The 24,734-nt window shown below is 43.1% G+C and overlaps 1 protein-coding gene across 3 annotated transcripts in view; it reads left to right on the plus strand.

The window, feature by feature from the left end:
* Nucleotides 1-24,734, plus strand: part of znrf3 (zinc and ring finger 3) — a 262,915-nt gene that overhangs the window by 237,231 nt on the left and 950 nt on the right. For all 3 annotated transcript variants that reach the window (XM_041203148.1, XM_041203149.1, XM_041203150.1), the window contains 3 exons: nucleotides 1,638-1,805; nucleotides 4,131-4,233; nucleotides 14,814-16,502. In XM_041203148.1, coding sequence (XP_041059082.1) covers nucleotides 1,638-1,805; nucleotides 4,131-4,233; nucleotides 14,814-16,502 — 1,960 coding nt within the window. The remainder of the gene's footprint in view (nucleotides 1-1,637; nucleotides 1,806-4,130; nucleotides 4,234-14,813; nucleotides 16,503-24,734) is intronic.

Raw genomic sequence — 24,734 nt, forward strand, 5'->3', positions numbered from 1 at the left:
GTATGCTTTCTTTTTCATTACAGGACTACCCCTCACACAACAACAGATGTCACACCTGCGGAGTTATTGATAAAACCCCATCTCAGCTTAATAATGCCGAATTTAGGGGGAAAGGTGGAAAGGAATCAGGGAAGTCAGGAAACTAGAAATGATTTGCATAGTCGTGACAGGAAATGTACCATTGGAGAGACGGTATATGTGAAAAACTTTGGAGAAGGACCAAAGTGGTTATCGGGTGAAATAAATGCTGTGACTGGACCTCTATCTTACCACATGAAGGTGGAAGGCCGAGTCATATGGAGACATGTGGAGTAACTAAGGAACAGAGAAACAAATCACCAAGAAATGATTCCAGCAGTGTTCACGACCAGGTCAATGTTTCCTGTTGAGAAAACTCAACCTAGTACAAATGTGTCTGTTGTACCTGCGAGAGTTGAGGAAACAGGTTTGCAGATGCCCTCCGAAGAACCTGATGTTCAGACAGCTTCAGAAAAGGGGGTTCCTGACAAAGAATCTGAAGCTGTAGATGAGACATTCTACACGCATAAGGAAACCCCCTGAAAGACTGAATTTGTAAATTACTTATAGGTGTAAATAATTTGATATTTTTGAGAAAATTGTAATCGTAAATATAAAATGTGTTTCCAAGTAAAGGGAGTGGGATGTGCTAATTATGGTTTTATCTAATGTGTAGTATACTTTTAAGAAGAAAGTTATAAAGGAAGATCACATGATCTTGTGTAATCAATAGAGGAGTAGCGCGGGCTACCTCCGTAGCCAGTAGTCTGTAGTTAGTAATCATTAGTATAGAGATGGAATTAGAAGTGTAAGCACTCATGAGTAGCTGCTGAGTACCTTTGTAAATAAACAGGATGTGCTCTACCTAAGAAGCGTCTGCTGATCAACTCCATCTATAGTACCAACTCGGCCAGCATGCAACTGGGATTGACAAGTCCCAACAACTAGCCATGGCTAAAATTTGTTTGCCACTGTGTGTTGTTACCTAACTTTAAGCAGGGAGTGAGGAGGTGATGAAGGTAGCCATGACACCTCGATGTCCCTGGGTTGGGAGTAGTGGAAACAGCCACTAATTGGTATTCAGTGACCCCAATCTCCACTGCTGGAAGTGTACATGTGTGGACATGAGATAGTGAGAAGCTTGAACTCAACTGTCATGTACCCTTGTAGCTGAATATACTTTAATTATTGCTGATGCATGATTAAGGGCATTTGGGCAAGGTAACAATGCAACACTGGTCCCTCTGGGATCAATGAAACAGCTGGCACAAGATGCAAAACCCGCTGCATGAAAGAGTACTGGTATACACGTGCTGTAGGCAAATATTTATTAGTGTAAAAAATTATTGAAGTCCAACAGTAAATTACTGTCTACAAAGAGAGTTGAAGAGTTAAGGCCTACAGCATTGGGCAGCACCACAGTTGAGTGGGAGGTAAAGGTGATGTAGATAATGCAGTGTTATTTAGAGCTTGGGTTTTCATGGTCTTTAAATTGTAGGAGCATTTGGAAGATCAAGGGATTAAGAAGTTCTACTGTATTTTGAGCTTCTAGCAAAGAAACTGTCTGCAACAAACAACTGACTGGTGCAATTCATGCAAATATTTCTACCTTACTACAGAGCTCGATGAACAGAATGGCAGTCCAAGCCCTGGAGAAGATGGAAACAAGAAAATTCAAATCGAAGAGCAAAGTTCCCAGAGAAGGCAGCTGTGGTGCTTCAGACACGATCAGTAGCAGCTCCACCTCAGACTGTGCTATCTGCTTGGAAAGATACGTCGACGGAGAGGTGGAGAAAGTTTCTCTTATTTCAAACTGGTTTTTGTTTAATTCAAGCAGTTTGTGAAATGCTTGCTTCATTATGGTTGGCATTATTGCATAGTTCCAGTATGATTTGGGGGGACGGGTGGTGGATCCGGTGGGGGCTGTATGTGTTCAGGTGCCCAGGGTGCCACATTCACTGATGCACTGCAGTCAGATGTCCAGCATGCCCCCAGCACATGGTGAGATCTGAGAAATGAATTTGATGGCAGCTCTTGTATCCGTGTAAAATAGTGTGATTATTTCAAACTTCTGGGAACCACAGGGCAGAACAGTCGGCTTGATTAGCATGTAGATGTTAACAAAGAGAAAATTGTGGGGCCCTTTCTTTTTGATCAAATAGTAACAATGGAAGTTCTTCAGTTTCAGTTGATTTACCAGAAAATTCTAGAATCTTAAGAAGGCCTGAGAGGTTTTTTTTACAGTTATAAAAGAATTTTATGAAGTATTCATGTGAATCAGGGTCCAGTTCCAATTGTCCTGAGCTTTTCCTACTTCCCAATTTACCAATGATTCCCAAGGAGCAATGGCAATATTGCATTACATCTATGTATTGGCTGCTGTTCATGTTATTTTTGGACTTCATACCATGACTTTGAAAGCAGTATGATTTGAGAATCAATATTCTGTCTTCAGTTCCAACCCTTGTTCACAACCTAGTGCAGCCCAGGCAAAAGTTTTTCCGCCTTGGGTCAAAGGTCAATGTTGGGTGTAGCCATACCAATCCAAGAGTGATCGTGTGACATGGCTGCTGCAGAACTGTGGCTAGAGGAGGACAAAAAGAAATGAATAGAATAAATTATAGAAATCAAAAGAGGACCAGTTGAAGGTCTCCGAACATTTTGTCTTTCAAGACATAAAAGATCATGGGGCAGGAACTTCCGGTCGGTAAGCGGGTGGCGGGGCCCACTCGCCAACATGTAAAATGACGCGGGCTGATGTCGGGTGGAACTACCAACGTCACCCCATGTCATTTCCATTTTCAGGTCGCGGGGGCACAGCCAAGTCAGCTGCGTGCCCACCGACCTCTCAACGGCCTATTGAGGCCATTGAAAAACTAATTAAAGTCATTAATGGACTGAAAAACTAATTAAGGTCATTAATGGACCTGCCCATCCATTGACCTTAAGGTTGGCAGGCAGGCTGGGAGCCCTGGCGGGCTTCAGAAAAAGCATGAAACTTCATCCACCGGCTGGATGCGGTTTCATGAGGGTATTTAAAATTTTATCAAAGGTTTCAAAAAAAGTTATGGACATGTCCCAACTCATGTGACAGTGTCACATGCGCACCTGCGCAAAAGAGTGCACTCTCAGCTGAGGGAATCTCGCCCACCACACCCCCCCTCCCCCCACCCCCCCCCCCCCCCCCCCCCCCCCCCCCCCGCCAGCACAGGGAGCACATGGCGCTCCTGAGCGGACATCACGCTGGGCGGGCCTTAATTGGCCCACCCACGTAAAATGGCAGCACACCTCCACTTGGGGGCGCCGATCGGAGGCGCGCCCATCCACTCCCACACATCCCCCCCCAACGGTGGGGGGCAGAATTTTTCCCATGGAAGATGCATTCACTGAAGCCTCTGAAACTAATATGAAGCCTTAGGCCTGAATATCAGCTGGCGGGTTTGACATCAGCTTTTAAACCAGGAGGAAAAAGGAGCAGGAAGACATAGGGTGAGCTCATCCAGTGTGGGTGTGCAGCTAAAAACATTTGGATATGGGCTATGATCTGTGACCTAGAAAGTCAGCCATTCCAGAGCTTTGTCAGTTATTGAATACAGTGTGAGGCACTTGTAATATCTTCTCATTGTGAAAAGGGATGGTGGCGGAAGGAACAGGGCTTGTTATCTTTTGTGTTGACTTTTCTTTGCCTGGGCAGGAGAATTAAAGTCAGCCAGGATGCGATTCTAACTTCCTCCTTTCTTGAATGGGTACTCAGACCTATCAGTTCCATTTCCTTGCCTTGAAACATAATTGGATTTGATCCTAGAGATTACTTTTATAAGTAATATTTAGTGTTGATCTTTTATACCCTAGATTTATAGAAAGCAAAAAACTTATTCCACTAGTATTTCACCACAAGCACTTTCTAAGGGCCTGTATAAGTGATAAGAAGCACTTTAACATTGTATTTCCATTTATCTTTCTTAAGTTCTATGATTAGATTGGTCAATGCATGGGCAAGGCCTTTCGCCTTTGTTAATCAGTCAAACATAGTTTTACACTGGCACTTTTCAGCACATTTGAGTTTTAAAGCATCCAGTCTCTTTTCTAAATGACAACTTTCTTATTGACAGGAGCTGCGTGTGATCCCATGCACACACCGGTTCCACAAGAAGTGTGTGGATCCCTGGCTCCTCCAGCATCATACCTGTCCACACTGCAGGCACAACATCATCGGTAAGTTCATCCTCATCAAACCTAGGAGAGTTTCATGGCCAGTCCCTTCAGGCCAGGGAATGATGCTATCTCAATTTTAGCTATTGAATTTCTAATGACAAAGTAAACAAGACAACCGAGAGGCCAAAAATTAGCAAGTGGAGGGAGGTTGGGGTGCGGGGGAGGGGTGGTGGTGGTGGTGGTGGTGGGACCCTGGCAGCAGTGCCAGGGCCTGTTTACTAAGAGCCTCTTGCTCTGACCCTGGCAAGAATTTTGCGGTCAGGAGCGAGATGCACTTAAGTTTAATGATCTGGCAGGCATTTGCAGTACTCAGGGTGTGCTCACTCAGCAAGATAGACAGACTAGAAAATGTGGCTTTGTGCGGTAGATTTGGTTTGGGAGGGTGGGTGGTGTTTGGTGACTCTTCCAAGCCCCACTTTTGGGGATGCAGAATTGACCCAGGACCCTCAGACTGGTGCACCTGGTCTGACGAGGCAGAACAGCGTCCAAGGATCTGGCTGGGGTTTAATAGGCTGAGGACACTCCCAGATAGAGGTTACATTGATGACCTTGTTTGGGGCAGATGAAACCTCCACTTCTTACAGGTCATCGGGAACTGTCACTGATGGGCAGGGTCCCAGCATTTCAAAGTTTCGGCCTAATTTGTGACCCTTCAGCTAGAATTAAAGTGGAAATGCAACAGAGCAGTGACGCCTGAATATTTGACACTATGCTTCGGAAATACTTCAGTCAAAATCTTCTTTGCACACACCAAACAAGGTCACCAGAAAGTACATTGTTAGAATGCTATTGGTTAACCACAGAAAGGCCAGAAATGCCTCTCCCTGATAAAAGTCCTCATTCAACTAAATGCAGTACACTTTATCTAATTTAAAGTGAGCATGAAGTCACAGTACTGCCTAACAACTGATGATTCAGCATAATTGACATATCTGCTTTAGTCGGTTGTATATGTGAGTCTGGGGTTAGGCCACACTAAATAGGGAATTTTTATAGTGCAAATCTCTGAATGTTATCCCCTGATCCTTCACTGTCACTGAGTGCAAACGTTCCATTTTCCAGTACCTACCCTTCAACACAATAGACATGAAAGTATCAAAAGTGTTTAATTTAGTCGAAATGACAAAAGGGAAATTTGCTCTGGCCGGTCCAGCCAGTTTATGGACAAAATTTTACACTGATCGGGTGTGCCCGACCTGATCCAGCATGAAATTGTGCGATATTTCGATCATCAGGTCATCAGGCACACGCAAAAGAGGGCAATTAAGCCTATTAACGGCATAATTGTCTGTAATTTTTTGTTGCCCGTCCAACCTTACGGTTGGCGGATGGGCAAATCGGCCAGGCGGCCTTTACATTTTTCATCAAACCTCATCCGCAGGTGGAATGAGTTTCCTTGTTGAAAGAAAATATAAATGAATTTCCATGGACAGCATTTTCAGCAGCTGAATTTACAGGTGATTGATTATGATGCATGGACGCTTCTTTCAGCTTCTGAAGCCTTTTTTTTTTTATTTTTCAGGTCTTCAGCTCCCTGAGGCAGCTCTCTGCCTTCAGGGAGCTTTCTGTCAGCGCTGGCCCGTGCCCATGTTCATGTCAGTGCCCACCCTTCTCCCGCCCCCCCACCCCAGCAGCGCTAGGCTTCTCAGCGCACGTTTTCCGCCGGCTGGCCGTTAATTGGCCAGCCAGTGTGAAATCACGGGCGGCGCGCGATTGATGGGCTCGGGATCAGCCGGGAAACGGACCTCCGACTGTGCCCACCCGCTGACCTAAAAATTCAGGCCTATATATTTCCAAGGATCTCACTAAAATTTTAATCAGTAACAAATATTGTCACCAAACAGGAACTATTTTGACCAGGTTTCCATACAAATGTTTTGGGAAAAGGACAGATTTGAAGTGTAGGCCTGGATTTTCATCCTTGAGGCAGGTAGCAGGAGTTGGGAAAAATCACAGCTCGGCCAATTTCCGTTGGTTGGCTGGGGGGGTTTTGTGTGAAAAAGTTCGGAAGCAGCCATGGAGCTGCTGGGTGTGGAGACGCGCTCTTGAAAAAGTTATCAATTAATGACTATTGTTAAAGCCCTTTTTACACACCAACTGTCATTATAGGGTATATTGATTCTAAACCATGCATAGGTAAATAGGCATGGAAGTGCCAAGGCTTCCCATGGGTGGCATGAGAGGCCATAGGGGTTGTTTGGGGGAATAGCTTGGCATGGGGCACATGAAGGTCCATAGGGATTTTTAGGGGGAATATAGTTTGTCATGGAACCCATGAGGGCTCACAAGGGATATCTGGGGATGGGCATACCTTGGCATGGGAGGCATGAAGGGAATCTTTCATAAGGTCCCCTCATGCAGACTGTGGTGCAAGACACCTCTGAGGTATGTTATGACACAGCAGTTGGTAAAGGCAGTTATTTAAAATCCCAGAGGGAAGCTTTAAATAACTGTCATAACCTATATTTTCAATTGGTAAGTTTTGAGTTGCAGCTCTAAATTCAGGAATAAGACCACCAGTTCTCGAGAGGCTTTTATATCAAACAAAATGAGACATTGATTAATTTACAACAAGATATTAAACACATAAACATGGCTACAAATTACTACTATCAAAACTTTTAACTAATTCCCAAATTAATCTCCACTAAGGCAACAATAACCAATAGAATTAACCAGACACCAGGCAAAGCATTTTCACCGTATGAATTCAAAAGGAGGTTCTTTTCAATTTGGTCCCTTAGCGGACAGTTGTAAGCTTACAAGCTTTGATGTTACATGCCTTTACCTTATACATACAAAACTCCTTTCTGTTATATCCAGCACCCAACTTTGAATGTAAATTCTCATTGTACTGCCAGGCCCTTTGAACTCCTTTCATAGCACCAATTTTATTAGTAATATAAACATATTGCTTGGTGTCTCCTAGCTAGGTGCATGGTTTCACTCCCACTCTTGAATGCTCTATTCAACAAAATGTAAATATACCTCTACCTCTGTTTACATCTCAAAACTACTATATGTCAAAGCACCCAGACTAGCTGGCTTTAATCCAATTAAGATATATACAGACACACCCACAGACTAAACCTCCAGTTATAAAAAAAAATTTCCAATAACATGATATACATTAAGAGCTTCATGACATCCCCCTTCCTATCAAAAAATGAACTGTCATAATTCTAAAAGACAGTTTCATTTTTTAATAACACATCTCACACTATCTCCTATACTTATTAGACCATTCCATTACCAGACCCATGCATTACCATAACTTAATATCAACAGAAATTATCCCAGTTCAGCGTCATGGTTTTTTTAAAAAAAAATGTCCAATTCTCTTTTAAGCTTCAAACCCTTGATAATGCATCTGCAAACAGATGTTTTTCTTCCAGCAATATGTATAATACGTAGATTGTAATAATAAACTCCACCTAAAAAGCCTTGCACTTTTATCTCAAAATTTGTCCAAAAACTTCAAAGGATTATGGTCTGCATAAACAATTGTTTCTGATGAATTGTTTGCAACATAATTTTCAAAGAGGTTAACACCAAATCCAAAGTGTCTTTCTCGATCGTTGAATATCTTCTCTGTTGTACATTCAGCTTCTGTGAGAAATACCCTATCGGTTTTTCAATTCCAGTGTCATCTTCTTGTAACAGTACAGCCCCAATGCCTATATCGCTGACGTCAAAAGCCAACTTGAATTGCTTGGCATAATTGGGTACTGTCAAAACTGGTGTAGTAGTTAATACAGTTTTCAAACTGTATTATTCAGAATGTCAAATGACTTCTGACATTCCAGTATCTTGTTCTTTTTTAATAGTTCAGTCAGTGGAGCAACACTTGGCTAAAATTTGGTACAAATTTCCAGTAAAACCCACTCATATCCAGAAATCTCAAAACTTCTCATTTTGATGTAGGAACTGGGAAATGCACGATAGCCTTAACTTTCACATCTCTCAGAGCCACCTTACCATATCCAATGGTATGGCCTAGGTACATAACTTGCGCTTTTGCAAATTCACTTTTAGCCAAGTTCTTCACCAAATTAGCTTCTTGTGGTCGAGTAAATAATTTTTCCAGATGTTGTAAATGCTCCTCCTGCATCTGACGGAAAACAATTAGATTATCAATATAAACAGCACAATTGCTTAGACCTGCAATTACTTTGTCAGTCTTTGAAATGTTGCAGCTGCATTCTTCATACCAAATGGCATGACTTTAAACTGATATAGTTCATTGGCATTGCAAAAGCTGATATCTCCTTTACTCTTTCCGACAATGGTACCTGCCAATATCCTTTTAGCAAGTCAATCTTTGTGATAAATTTTGATTGTCCCACTTTCTCAATACAATCTTCTAATCGTAGTATGGAATATTAATCTGCTTTTGGCACCACAGTCACCTTTCGATAGTCCACACGCAGTCTTTCTGTTCCATCAGGTTTTGGTACCACTACAATAAGCAAACTCTAGTTACTGCAACTAGACTCAATGATATCATTTTGAAGCATGAAATCAATTTCTTTTTGTACTTGTAATAACATTGCCGGATTTAATCTATAAGGATGTTGCCTTATTGAAAATGAAATTTTATATATACATCATGTAAAGCTATATGTGTCTTTCCCAACTTATTTCCACAAATAGGTTTGTGTGACTGCAATAGCTTTTCCAAATCACTTTGACACTTGGAAGGTAACTCAATATTTCATTTAAATTTTCAAGCACCCCCTCGTTATCCAATTTGATTAGAGGAAAATCAATTTCAGAGTCCTGCACTTCTACCTCTCTCATCATCCACCATCACAAATACCTCTTTTTGTTCCTCTTCCCTGTCAAAATACTTTTAAAGCATATTTACATGACACAACTTCTGCTTCTTTCTTCTATCTAGAATATTTATTAAATAATTTACTACACTCAATTTCTTTTCAATCCTGTAAGGCCCAATAAATCTTGTATTTAATGCATCACCTAGTACTGATAACAAAACTAGTACTTTCTCTCAGGAAACAAAACTGTGAGCTTTAGCTTTCTTATCTGCCTCCACTCTCATAATTTGCTGTGATATCTTTAAATGTTCCCAAGTCAACTCACATGTTCTGTTCAATCTTTCCTTAAAATTTGATACATAATCCAGGAGAATAGTTTCTGAATTTTGACCCACCAATTACTCATGAATCAATTTCAGTGGTCCCCTTACCTTATTACCATAAACTAGCTCAAAAGGGCTAAAACCAGTTGATGCATTAGCAGCATCTCTAATAGCAAATAACAAAAATGGAACTCCTGTATCCCAATCTTGTGGATAACGCTGACAGTATGCTGTCATCATAGTTTTTAAAGTTTGATGCCATCTTTCTGAAGCTCCATCTGACCTCAGATGATAAACTGTTGACTTAAACTGTTTTATCCAACAAACTGTTCATTACTTCCTTAAACAGCTGTGACATGAAATTTGAACCCTGATCTTATTGTATTTCTTTAGGTAAACCATATCTTGTAAAGAAATTTGACTCCTCCACAATCTTCTTAGTTGTAATATTTCTTATAAAGGTATCACTTCAGGAAACCTGGTAGACATATCCATTATTGTCAGTAGATACTGATTTCCACTTTTAGTCTTAGGGAGGGATCCTACACAATCAATCATGACCGTGGTAAATTTCTTCAAATGCTAGTTTTGGCATTAAAGGCACTGGCTTAATCACTGCTTGTGATTTTCCTGTTACTTGACATGTATGACAGGTTCTACAGAATTTGACTACATCCCTATGCAATCCTAGCCAAAAAAAACCTCTGTATCTTTTCCTGTGTTTTCCTTATTCGTAAATGTCCCCCCATTGGAATTTCATGAGCAATCCACAGAATCTCGTTTCTACACTCTTCTGATGCACCTCCCTTCAGTTTCATTTGCTGAGACATGATCCGACCTCTACTTTCTCATTAAAATATCTCCCCAAAGGTAATAACATACTGGAATACATCTTGCTTCTGTTTTTGAATAAGCCTTCTGATATAACTGTTTTAATTGCAAATCATTTTTTGTAACTCCCCTAACCTCCTTGAGTTAGACACTTCAGCTGAATTATCCTGTATTCTTTCCTCCTGAGCAATGTTATCTAACACAGTGCCAGCTAATTGGATTTCGACACCTTCTTCTTGCCCTTGAGCTGCCTGTCTTTTTTGTTTTTCTTGTTCTTCCCTGTGAGGCTTTGATCTTGTTACAACACAATCAGGAAACAATCCAGGATGTTCCTTCTGTAACACCTCTGTTGAAAACACTTCTACAGGCTGCTCAACTACCATAGCCATCACCTACATTTGTGATCCAGCTATATCATTACCCAGAATAAATTGAACCCCTGCAATGGGCAATTTTTCCACCACTCCAATTATAACTTCACCAGTCTTCCATCTGCTCTTTAAATTTACCTTCCACAAGAGAATAGATTTAGCATCTCCATGAACCCCACTTCTCCTGTAACACTCCTTCTGAACAACAATTATCACTATCCTACAACATTAAGGATTGAGTAGCCTCTGTGTCTCTTAAAATTTTAACATCTTTACCTACTCCACCCTGTACACATGGAAAGACTTTGCCTTCACACACAAATTCTTTAAGCATTTCTGCAACCAGTTCCTCAGAATTCTCTTGAGTAAACTATGAACACATCCCCACTTCTTCACCTGTCACTGATTCTCCATTTCACCTGTACACAAGCTATTGGTTTCTCCTGTGCCTGAACCTCAGAACCCATAGTACTTTTACTTCCAGAGTGTTTCTATGCTATACTCCAATAATTCCAAAAGATTTTTCCTGCAATTTCCAACAAACCGACTTCAAGTGGCCCACTTTATTACAATGAAAACACCTTAATTTTTAAATGTCACTCCTACCTTCAGTGTCTTCCTTTTTATTATGAGAAGAAACTCACTAGGAACTTACAGCTACTCTTTCTCTTCCCTGACGACCTACCTTCCTTTCACCTTCCCACTTTTTATCCTTTTCCAATTTAAAAGGGTGACGAGAAAAGGTTTAGCTCTATGAACTAACTCACAATCATCAGCTACCTCTGCTGTTTGCCTTACAGTTTGAACCCTCTGTTCCTCCACATGAGTTCTCACTAGCGAAGGGATTGAATCTTTAAAATCTTCCAAAAGAATGACTTCCCTAAAAGCTGCATATTTTGTCTCTATTTTTAACGCCGGAATCTGCCGGTCAAAATTACTTTGTTTTACTCTTTCAAACTCGACATAAGTTTGCCCAGGCTGTTTTCTCATATTCCTAAATTTCTGCCTGTATCCCTCAGGAACCAACTCATATGCACTCAAAATAGTCTTTTTCACCACATCATAATTCACCGACATTTTTTCTGAAAGCAAAGCATATACCTCATGGGCCCTACCCACTAACTTAGACTGTAATAATAACATCCAGTTTTCCTGTGGCCATTTCATCTGTTTAGCTAGCTTCTCAAATGAAATAAAGAATGTTTCAATATCTTTTTCCTCCAACTTTGGAAGAGCTTGTACAAATTTAAACATCTCCCCACTGAGTTCTACTCTGGAGATAAGTCCTTCCTCACCTACTGAAGTATCTTTTTAAACTGCCAACATTTTCAGTTGGAATTCTCTCTTTTCTCTTTCCTCCTATATCTTCACAATTTCTAATTCCCTTATCTGCTTTCTTTCTCTCTCCTGCCTTTCTACTTGTTCCCTTTTAAAAGCTATTTCTCTGTCCTTTGTTTCTAATTCTGGCTTTTTTAGTTCCTTTGCTTGTTCAAATTCAAGCGTCTTCATTTGTAACTGAAGTCTCATTACCTCCAGCTGTGACTTACTAGTGTCAGGTATCACTTGCAACTGTGAATGCTGTGCTATTATTTTAATTATATCTGATTTCCCAGCATCCTCAGGTAACCCCAACTTTAACTTATCTGCCAACTCTTGTTAACTTGCTCTTGGTTATTTGGTGCAACCCAATCAGAGCTAAATCTTCTACACCCAGACAAGTTTTAGTAATTGCCAAAGCCACCTTGCAGTCTCACCACTTCTAAAACACCTCACCAATTCCTGAATGCAAAGTGCTTTTTGTGCTCAAGATTCACTAATTCCAAACCAATCAAGAAATTATAAATTTTATCCTGCCAAGACTGTTAAAGGCTGTTATTTAAAATCCCAGAGGGAAACTTTAAACAATTGTCATAACCTATATTTTCAATTGGTATGTTTTGAGTTGCAGCTCTAAATTCAGGAATAAGATCACCAGTTCTTGAGAGGTTTTTATATCAAATTAAATGAGGCATTTATTAATTTACAACAAGATATTAAACAGATACACATTGCTACAAATTACTACTATCATAACTTTTAACTAATTCCCAAATTAATCTCCACTAAGGCAACAATAACCAATAGAATTAACCAGACTTAACTGGACACGAGGCAAAGCACTTTCACCATACAAATTCAAAATGAGGTTCCTTTCAATTTGGTCCCTTTGCAGACAGTTGTAGACTTTCAGGCTTTGATGTTACATGCCTATATCTTATACAAACAAAACTCCCTTCTGTTATACCCAGCACCCACCTTTGAATGTAAATGCTCATTGTACCACCAGGCTCTTTGAACTCCTTTTTTAGCACGAATTTTATTAATAATATGAACATTGCTTGGTGTCTCCTAGCTAGGTGCAAAGTTTCACTCCCACTCTTGAATGCTTTATTCAACAAAATGCAAATGTACCTCTACCTCTGTTTACATCTCAAAACCACTACACATCAAAGCAGCCAGACTAGCTGGCTTTAGTCCAATTAAGACATACACGGACACACCCAAATCTCTATTTAAAAAAAATAATTTCCAGTAACATTATATACGTTAATAGCTTCATGACAAGTACCATGAACCACAACTCTTTGAAAACCTGGCCTGAATCCATGAGAATTGTGGTGAACTAGGACGTGCCTTTCCTTGCAATGTAGCCGACCAGTTTGGGAGTGCATGGTGTGGACTTGTGACCTGAACCAGCCTGCACCTTTAAAAGGCATTCCTGAAAATCAGAAACCCCGGGAATGGGGTGGGGCATCCAGGAATCGGGTCCCGGCCACCATTTTTAAAGGGCCCCCAAATCATTCCGACTCAGCGAAAATCCAGCCCGTGGACCACTGGGACATAAAAGGAATTCATGCTACTGGTATGTTTCCCAGGAACCAATTCATTAGCTTACCTCAGCAATCATCTAATATCTCTGGCTCATTGTATTGGAAAGTTTCTGTTCATTATAGATCATGACAATTAGATATAAATAAACTGAGGCTAGAGTTCCAGACGGGCAATCAGATCTAGGAGTCATGTAAAGTCAGGTTATAATACATAAAGTTGCCCACGCAAGCTTTGGCCAGCTCAGAAGGAGAATAGAGGAAAGTACTTAGAAGTTACTATGCTTTAGTTAATTAAGATGACTTAACCATGTGGGGAAGTACACCATTTTTACTTTTTCGTCTTGTTACATGAGGACAAGTTGTGCTGACAGCACTAAGCGAATCTGATTATAACTCTGTGCATTCATTCACTGTAACATTAAGCAGCTCAACCTTATGTTCCTGGCCTCACCAAGTGTTTTCTCAGGCCTACCTTTTTGATGAGATTGAAGAAGCATCTTGTGAAAGCTAAGAAGATCCAATTAGATCACAAAGGATTACTGTTACTAAACCCTGGGTTACATGATCATTTAGTTATATATTAGGAGATACGGGTTGACCCCTAAAAACAAGAACTTTGGCGAATGTTATTTTGGGCAGTTGTGCTTTGCTAGTGAATTGACAAGCTATTTTACACCTTGCCCAATTTTCTTGTCCACTGGAGTGTCAATACTGTTGTAACGTTATGAAATGCCGCAGGCTTTTTACATACAACAAGGCCTGCAAGGCAGTAATAAAGTAGGTGGGACAGGTAACCTGGTTTAGTGTTGTTGATTCAGGGATAAATGTTGGGCAGAATACTGGACTTTATGTCTCAACCGAAATACAACAGCTTGAACAATGCTGCACTCCCTCAACACTGTATTGAAGAGTCTGCTGAATCACTTCCTCTCCACCAGCTGCACTGTGGGGGCGTAGGAGGGTTTGAAGGCTGGGCCCAACATTCTGTACCTGCTACCTGTGGCATTATGCCCAACCCATAGACAAAGAGGAGTGGTATTTGTGCATGACACCATCATGTTATCACCGCAGAAATACATCACTATCATTGTATAGCTAGGAGCTCCAATAGAGTCATAGAAGGAGGCCATTCGCCCCATCAAAATCAACAGAAGCCCTGAGGATCTTGGTAGGGAGCCACTCCTCCTTCGCCACCACTCCAAAATATTTTTAATAAATCACAAAAATGTAACCACACGTGCAGGCGATATTGTCCGTGTCTGAGCAACAATATTAAAACAGGTATATAGCTGACAAGAGAAAGCCGTACGCTAGGTCAATGTTAACATGAGTGCAGGTAATGGCAGTTCAACTCTGTACTGAAATCTGTCTTGTGAAACACGACTTACACCTCCTTTATCTCCGCAGAGCGAAAGAAAGAAAGCAACGGCCCCATCTGCATGGAGGCTGACAGCCAAGGCCGCAGCAGGCAGCGGGTGGTTCTCCCTGTCCACTATCCCGGCCGTGTTCACAGGACGAGCCAACTGACCACGTACCCCACCAGGACGAGCATGGACCCACACGGGAACCCTGTCACTGTGCTCACGGTGGACCAGCACAGTGAGCAGGGACTGTACCCCGCACAATCAAGTGCCTACGTCAGAAGTTACCCACCTGTCCACAGTTTGAGCACTCATCACTGTAACTTGGAACATCGGGCTTACCCTCAGACTCATAACTTCAGGAGGCCTAAATTTAGTGGGCGGAACTATTCAAGAGCTACTTGCTTTTCTCAGTATGAGACTATGTATCAACATTATTACATTCAAGGACTAAGCTACCCACAGACAGAATCCCAGGCAGCGGTTATTAATCATAAGGGGCCCTCCCGTCCATTTCAGCCCAGCGGGAGCATGCTGTACCCCACGGTGGTCCACATTCCCCCGTCCTCCCACCTGGATGGAGCCAGCACCTCGAGCTTCAGCTGTTACCATGGTCACCGGTCAGTGTGCAGCGGTTACCTGGCTGACTGCCCCGGCAGTGACAGCAGTAGCAGCAGCAGCAGCTCGGGGCAGTGCCACTGCTCCTCCAGCGACTCCATGCTGGACTGCACCGAGGTCAGCAACCAGGGCGTCTACGGCAGCTGCTCCACCTTCCGCAGCTCCCTGAGCAGCGACTACGACCCCTATGTCTATCGGAGCCGGAGCCCCTGCAGGGCCGGCGAGCCGGGTTTGGGGCGGGGTGGGGGCCTGCTGATGGCGGGACCACAGGAGGATGAGCTTCCAGCGTACAGCTGTGCCTCCCCCAGTGGTGACAGCAGACCCCCGCAGGCCCCATCCCCAGGGGACCAACTCTCAAACTGTAGCATGGACATGAACTATAGCAGCAATTCCTCACTGGAGTACAGGGATTCGAATGCCACTACCTCAGAAGATAGGCCCGAGTGCTCTTCTGGGTCTACTGTGGACAGTAACAGCTGGGGTGGGCCAGAGGCAGCAGGGGCAGCGGGGGCAGTGCCTGAGCAGGCCTGTACCTGTTGCTTTGAAATCCACCCTTTGGACTGCAAAGGGGCCGATGATGGCAAAACGGACAGTCACTTTTCATTGTTGAACGTGCCCTGTTGCAACAAGTGTGGGAGGAGTGCTGATTCTCGGACTGCGTCGCAGAGTTTGTACAGTATTAACGCAGGCTCCCCGTGTCAAACCAGTGCGGGGAAATTCGAGGGCCTGCCCTGCTGCTTTTATGAGGAGAAACAGGTTCACCACGGCAGCAGCTGTTTCGCCGAGGACTATGCAGTGAGCGTGCAGTATACCCTCGCCGAGGAGGCGCTTCACAACCGCCATCCAGTTCCCGCCACGGCCGGCTGCTGTGAGCTGAGCCAACGCATTCCCATAATCCCAGAGGACACGGACAGTGACTTGGCCGCGGCTGAGGACTGCGAAGCCGCCAGGCTGTGCGGGCCGGGGGCCGCACGTTCGGAGCCCGAGGACACGGCACAGGAGCGGAGGGAACGAGTCGTCGGCCCATTGCCTTTCAGCAGCCCTCCCGACCAAAAGGCTGCCTTCCAGAATATTTGCTCCGGGCTGCACGAGTCCACCATGAAAAGTAACTCGGCAGGTAAGATGACATTCGCACGCGCCCCACAGGTATTCCATCATATGTAGAGTTGATTGGCGGAGGGGGTTGAGGTGTGGCATGGGGGCATGGGGACATGGGGCTGGCTGTGTAGGCATTTAAAAATGGTGGCAGGGGGGAAGCCCGCGCCCCATTTCTGGTAGATCCCATGTTTGCCGGCCGGGAGAAGGAGATGGGGGTTGGTGGGGCGGCACTGCGATCCACACAGGCTGGAAACCCCAATCTCAGCAGGGCCATCTGAAATTAGTGCTGAGTTCAAACAGATCCTATTTTCCCTGTTCAAAGAGCCTTAACCCGCAGCGTGGGAATCACAAGTCAATGGGGGAAGATGTAAATGCTCTGGAAGAGCGGGTACTTCATCTCAATGATTTAAACTTTGGATTCAAAAACACAGGGCAGAATTTCACAGGCCCATGCAGGCCGCTCTGCAGATGGGAGCTCCTTTAAAGTTCCTCGGGTAACTTTCCAGCTGCCTACCTGCCGCCCCCTGACCTGTGTGAAATTTTACAGATGGAGGCATGGGGGGGCGGTGGGGGGTGGGTGGGGGAGGGGGGGGGGGGGGGGTGGTGGTGGTGGTGAGGGGGTGGTGGGGGGGGTGGGGGGGGGGGTGAGGGGGAGGTGGGGGGAGGTGAGGGGGGGGGGGCGGTGTTGGCGCGCGGTGGTGCGTGAGGCATAGGGCTGCCTGTCCACCCTCTCCTCAACTGAGGCCCTTCAGTAGCCAATTAATTCCCACTTAAGGGCCCCTTCCCCCTCAGCCACAATTTTGAGCCTGGCGTGGGGAGATCAGGATCAGGCAGCACCCCCCAACTGTCCGACAAACCGCAACCCCCCCCCACCCCACACACACACAACAAGCCCAAGGCCTACTTCCTCCCCTGGCCTTTCCAAGCAAGGGGCTGGGGAGTTAAGAGAAGAATACTAGTTTGACTAAGTGGTACGGGAGAAGAGTGCTGGATTGAATTGGGGGTGAGAGTAAGGGAGAATATGCCAGAATAGGTTTGCAAGGGTTGGAAAGGAAGACAGTTTTGCTCTGAAGGTGCTGAAATTCAATGGGCCACAGTGCCCAATTGTCAACTAGGGTGAGAGTATTAATGTGAGAGAGAGTGAGCACTAAGGTCAATTCTGATTAATTCTAGGTTTTGTTCAAATGTCGCTTTGTTTTTAGATTAACGATCTTACCAATTCTGAGGTATAAAAGTGCTTCACGTTTAACAGCAACATTTTTAATGTTTAAAAATGCAACATATTCCATGGGAGCAGGCCCGTTCTCCCGCACAGAAATAACAGCACCAGCTTTCTCCTGTTAACTTTTGTATTTTCTCATTCTGGCTCAAATGCTAGTCACGCTCAGAGTTGAAGTTACAAAAGGCCATGTAACCACTTGATTTCATGCCATCGTAGATTAATTTTTTAGAGCTGATTTTGAGTTAGTTGGCTGCATTGTGGGGCCTGTGTTGGCTTCTCAAGGCAATCAGTCAACTTTGCTATTCTCCTAGGTTGGCGTGCATGACCTCTCTGTGATTAAGTGGCTGAACAGACTCCACACAGACACTATAATTGATAGCACTGTACAGAACAATGCAGGAAATGTCCAAGGACACGATCAGTCTTTAGCCTGCACTAGTGTATTATTCCAGCCACTCCGATTCATGCAGAAAGTTGGAGCTTCACGTGAAATATTCCTCCTTAACTCTCGCTCGTTTTCTTTGCACCTCTCTCCTCTTGAAGGCGTTGACCATTTTCTGGGTGTAGTCATGTAGATGTAGGCTACCCTTTGCCACCTTGCCTGAAGGATCATCCCTCAGATCTGTGCCTAAGTTGTGAGTGTTGGAAGGCTAATCTACTGCAGAAAGTGTCCCAGCTGAGCCCAGTTCTGTCCTTGCTCGCATAAGAGCACTTCAGGCAGCACAACAATAAGGACCTGGGATCCCAGCTGACTTTTCCATCTGTGATCCTAAGATACTGAGGCCAATTGTCCCATTGAGATTTGTTAACCAAGGATGGATGTCTGGTCATCAGATCCTATCACAATGCAATGAGCATAGGAGCCATTGTCTATTTGTCTATTTGGACACTCAAAGATGGACAATCATGAGTTGGCAGAGTGAAATTGTCTGATACTTCCCAGTATTTGCAGACAATCTCCTCTCATGACTTATTTTTCTGCATTGTCGAACTATGGGAAGTATTTATGTAATAGCAGGAGACAGGCCTGGTAGGCTGGTGTTTATAGTACTGGATGAGAAACCCAGAGATGGGCTTTTGAAATTGAATTCAATAACTCTTGCCATTTGTGGCCTAGCACTAGAAAATGGTCATGTAAGGCTGCTGGATTGTTATCAAAACTTAGCCTGGTTCATTAATGTCCTTCAGGGAAGTGAACTTGTTAGCCCTTCCTAGTCAGATCTACCTGTCACTCAAATCCCGTACTCTGTGGTTGACTCTGAATAGCTTCAGAGCAATGAGGGATGTGCAATAAACACTGCCTTTCTAGTATCACCCACATCGCAAGAACAAATTTATTGAAAGATTGGTGTAGTGCATTAGGATATTGTGATTCTTGGGCAAGGGAATCACAAGATCAAATTGGAGAAAGACCAATTTAAGTCTGATGTTGAGTCATTCTTTAAACGAAGAGTGATAAACGCATAAATGCATAGGATAAAGAAGGCAAAAGCCATGGGATCTTTTCAGGAAAGAGTTAGTGGCTGTGAGGGTGTGGCAGAGGGGGGCAGGTGGTGAATAGGTCTGTAAATTTATTTCTGGATAATGAGCTAGAATAGGTCTATCACCTCTCTTGTCCATGTCTATCTTGTGATGCTCCTTGTTGGCACCTGGGTTTGAGTCTAACCCACATCAATAAAAGTCTCCTTACTCTGGCTGCCATTCAATCCTGTGTACAGTAACTAGTTGGTGTTAATCTAATTTCTATAGCAAAAAATCTCTGTCTTTATACATTAATTGGCACTAATTCGGCAGCTTCACTCTGGCACGCCCAATGTTCTAGAAATGGAAAGTGTACACAATAACAATGTGTATCCTGTATCCCTCTAAAGCTAAGATGGAGATATATTGGTGTGTGGTCTAGAAAGAGCCTTGTATTGCCCTTTACACACTATACATAACATTATGTTCATTTCCCAGTCAATGACCTTTCTTATCCTGCCTACCAAACACACAGTACTTTCTAAAAATGAAAAATGTGTTACTATGACATTTTCCTGTAAAAGGATAAAGCATTGTGAGGGTGGTAATATTATTTTTCAAAGACCAGACATCAATCACTATCAACCTGGTCTACTTCAAGCTGAGATTTAACATTTATGATTGCTTTTGGCTCTCAAAGCTGGACGTTTCCAAAGCAGTGATCTAGCCAGTACACCGGTCACAATAACAATCATAATTCACTGGCCCTGAAGCAGGCAATGAACCTGGTGAATCAGGGAATGTTGGGCACTTCACTGAGCACAACAACTCGGCCCCCTTTTCCATAACCGATCTCCAGCTCCCACTTGAACTTGGCCACATCCTCTAACAGGATAGGCCTTGTGGCTTATGCCACGGCATGGTAGAAAGACAGGGGGATTGGAGAGAGTAAGTAGCTACCTCCCACCCAGCACGTTTAATAGAATCAAACTGTTAATTGTTTATAATTATGCTGAGGTGAGTGGAAGGTGAGGCATATACTATTTCTGACAAGGGTCACAGAGACAGCACTCAGGAGCAACTGATACTTTTCTCCTGCCTAAATGAGCAGAGGCCTGATGGCGCGATGTTAAGTGTCCCTACTTCTGGCCCAGAAGCTCCATGTTCAAGTCCCACTCCAGGACTTGATGGTTACAGAAGGTGCATTCATAATGTGGCCAAACAGGTTGATTATCAGCTATAAACCCTTCTAATATGCTTGATGGCAGGCAGTAAGGGTAGGAGAGATTCCTGATCAGCCATACTGCAGAAAGAAATGGCTAAACCACTTCAGTACTTTGCCAAGTGTAATCAAGTCCAATCCAATGCAAGTCCATGGTCACCAGTGCCCTTAGGGCATGGTACCTGGGGAAGGAGGAAGAACCAATGGGCACCAAATCTCAACCACAGCCTGAATTGAAGACAAAAATAGAATTACCTGGAAAAACTCAGCATTTATTGCCCATCCCTAGTTGCCCTTGAGAAGGTGGTGGTGAGCCACCTTCTTGAATCGCTGCAGTCCATATGATGTAGGTACACCCACAGTGCTGTTAGGAAGGGAGTTCCAGGATTTTGATCCAGCAACAGTGAAGGAATGGCGATACATTTCTAAGTCAGGATGGTGAGTGACTTGGAGTGGAACATCTAGCTGATGGTGTTCCCATGTCTGTTGCGCTTGTCCGTCTAGATGGTAGTGGTCATAGGGTATAGGAGAAGGAGGGAATCATCCAGCAGCCCTCTAGTGTACCATCTACTGGAATAGCATTGATGAAGACCTCTGAGTTACCCAGACTGTTTATTATACATTTAAAATGGTCATTTGGGTAATTGGAGTTAATGTCCTCAAGAAAATAAGATTGATTTACCAAACAATCTGAGTAATATTTTGTCACTATCCACAATCCTGGGAGCAGTGATGAAATGCAGTAAGAAGCAAAGTTTATTGTTTTCCTATGTTACAGTGACTCCACTTCAAAAGCAATCCATTGGCTACAAAGTGCTTTGGAACATTTAAACCAGAAGATCTCCTTTGGCTCCAAACAGCATAAAACCCAGTTCAAAGAGTACCAGAAGCTAGAATAATATCAGTGAATTAACCGAGAATATGTATAGCGTCTCTTAAGTCGCCTGCACCTGCTATTTTTAAGTCCTCATAAATAACTAGCACTGGCGTGCTCGAAACCCATAATGCACTTCACTTTATAATTTATTGCTGTCTAGACACATTAGGACTTTTGGTATAAAGCAGGTCTCCAGTACACTTTCTGTAAACCTCCTCAGTGTTAGATTTAAGGCTTGGCAGAATGAAAAAGAAAACTTGAGAGCCCAGCAATGTTGCCTTTTAACCAGATAATACTATGCTGAAGCATACACATCAATAAAAGCTAAAGGATCTTTATTTTTAGCACAGATTCATCTGGTTTGCACCAATACTGCAGAGTGTACTTGATGTGGTGTGGTAGACCAATCATTTGTTCAAAGCTAATGATTTTCTTTCCCTTGTTTGCTCTTGGGATGTGGAACACCAGTAAAGCAGTATTTATTGCCCAGTCCTAGTTGCCCTGAGGGTCTTACAACTTCACTAAGTAACGTGGAACATCAGTAAGGCAGTATTTATTGCTCAGTCCTAGTTGCCCTGAGGGTCTTACAACTTCACTAAGTAATGTGGAACTAGAGTCACTCACAAGGCAGATTGGGTTTGTAGAACAATCCATTAGCTCTCATGTACAGGAGCCAGCCCACAAGTAGCCAGATGTATTGAGATCAATTGCACATCATGGGATATGAACTCATGACCTACTGTGTCACTAAGCCAGTACCATTGCCACTAGGCTACCATGCCCTAAAGATATTTGGAATTGTTCCTGGTCCCAGCAGGATTCCATTTGGGAGCTACATTCCTGAACAGATAATTCAAGACAATTGAAAGACAACAGAGTCCAGTTCTGTAACTTATACATAACCTAAACCTTCAAACAATCTGTGAGTACGGTTTAGATTACCACAAGTTGCTGGAAAGCTGAATATCTGTTGGAAAGGGGGATTGAGAAATAAAGAGATGTTAACAGAGAGATATTAACAGCGCTGCTTTATATTTCCTCAGGAGAGGTCGAGGAAAGAATTTGGTGGTTCAATAAAAAGGAGTGAACACAACAGGTTGGGGAGAAGGACCCGTGATAGAGTAAACATATATGGGTCCAGGCTGGAGTGGGCTTGATGGGTGAATAGTCTTTTTCACTGCAGACTTTTAACACATTGCTGAAGATCAAACAGTAACAAAAGAGAAATATGAGTTGTATCTGAACTGTATATCTTTTATGATGGCTCAGTGATTTTATCCAGCGAGTAACTGAGTCATACTAAAAGTTATAGTAAGTTCAAGCTCTGATCTGTTTAGAGTCAACTAATGTCAGCCAGGTCAGTGATAGGGTACTAAAATTGGTCTTGTGCTCCCCAAGCTAAGGGGGAGAAAATTGGACAAGGCTGTTGTTCTTGATTGCTATCCAAGCAACCCTTCCAGAAGCAATCTTAAGTTAAGGATCAAGCTCAGCTTTGATTGCCCTGATGTTGAATAAACTCCTGACACTCTCTGTCACACTCAGGCAATGGGCACTGAAGCATTAGTTGGTGGGTGACCAATTCTTGTGGAACCACATTATAGCGAGCAGTGAGAGTTGACAGGAGGGAATAGGAACAAAATTGGTACAGAAAATTCGCAAGAAAGTAAAAGCCTTTCAGCTGAAAGAGCCAGGGGTTCTTTCTGACATGGCAACTCGCTTCCCCCTTCAGATATTCATCTCGCCGTTGCTTTCCAGCATTTCAGATTGACCTTCAACTTTGGTTCCCCTTTTCTCCAAATATGTTGACTCTTGCTGTGTCCAGATTCTTATGGGTATCAGCTGCCCTTTGGTGCCTTGGCAAGTGGCCAATCCTCATGCAGGACCTTAAGCTGCAAGTGTGGACCTGCACATGCATGCATGCATGCACCTGCACATGCATGCATGCACATACATGCAGGGGTGCACTCTTTGCAGCTAGATAAACAGCAGAAATCATTTCCTTCCCCACTTTCTCTTCATTCCAGGCCAATTATAGTACCCTTACCACTGTCCTGGCTGTTTGAGCATGGACCCAGCATCAAAGACCTTCCTAATATGGATGTCCCAGTTCCATAGTGGAACCTTCATTTATCAACAGATACACTGTGGAGGGTTGGGTGGGAAGATCACTATTTTGAGTCGGGGACTGTTACAAGTTTTAGGTCTACCTTGGATACTCTCTCAGCTATTGCAGTGCTGGCCACTCCTGTAAGAGATCTAAGCATCTTGCAGACAGGAATGGGCCCGCAAAAGCCAATATCATTGAACACAACTGTAGCATTTTCAACATAAATTACGATTAGAATCTTATTTGTTTGCATAGTCAGAAAACCCGAAACATAACAGTGACCCCTGACCATACAAGTTTCAAAACGTCAAACTTGCTTCCTCTTATATTTTCACCGGCTCTGAGACATTTTATACAAAATTGTGATATCCAAACAACACATCACAAGTGCATCTGATGTGCCTTGGACAACATTTATCTCCAAACTATCAACACTGAAAAACAGATTACCCTGCCATGTTTCTTATTGCTGTGAGTTGGCAACATGGCTGCCAGGTTTGCTCACATGATGACAGTGACTACGGATCAAAAGTAATTCATTGGCTGTGCAGTGCTTTGGGATGCAGAGGGTGCTTTATAAATGCAAGTTCTTGGGTGTAGGAATTAGGAGATTTATTACAAGATGTTGCACTGAGCAAGATCCATTGCCATGATTTGTGATCCATCCAAGAATGCGTTGTGATGCCCTTGAAATTACCACAATAAGAATCATGCCATGTTATCCTTAGGCTTTGGTCTCAGACATTAGCACGCACTTTGCTTAACACTGCATCATTATCATTACTTGTCTATTGTTTTCGGCAGCTGCCAGGAAAGTTAAGTTGAAAACCAAATGATCTGTTTTAGCTGAAAAATTGCAGCAGGGCAACAGCTGGGGACCTGCTGATCACATTCAAATGTCGGTAGCAGCATAAATAAAAATCATTCAATAAAATGAATATACAGTAAATTTATTGTCACGAATACTTTGGGGATGGAGGGCTTTCACAGTCTCCATTTTGCGTGGCGGCCCTTAGCACATTTGTGAAACATTAGTATTTAGTGAACTCTATGCTTTTGAAGATTGGAGCCTGTAATTGGGAACAGAGCTAAGACTGCCCTTGAGCAGTCTGGAAAGAAGAGCTAGTCAAACTAAATATGTATTTATTTTATTTAAATCAAGAAAAAATGTTAACTTATGAATGGAGCCAGAGAAGAGTAACAGTTCATTAATACGCTGCAGTTGACTTTAAATAAACAACACATGAACCATGCTAATCCACATTAATCCTATTGTATAAAACCATTCGCTACCATTGCACTACATTTGTTATTTCTACAATTTTATTCCCTCTCGCTTTCCCAAAGTTGCCAACTCTGCTG

This window comes from Carcharodon carcharias, chromosome 13 (genome assembly GCF_017639515.1).
Source record: "Carcharodon carcharias isolate sCarCar2 chromosome 13, sCarCar2.pri, whole genome shotgun sequence".
NCBI classification, from domain to species: Eukaryota; Metazoa; Chordata; class Chondrichthyes; order Lamniformes; family Lamnidae; genus Carcharodon; species Carcharodon carcharias.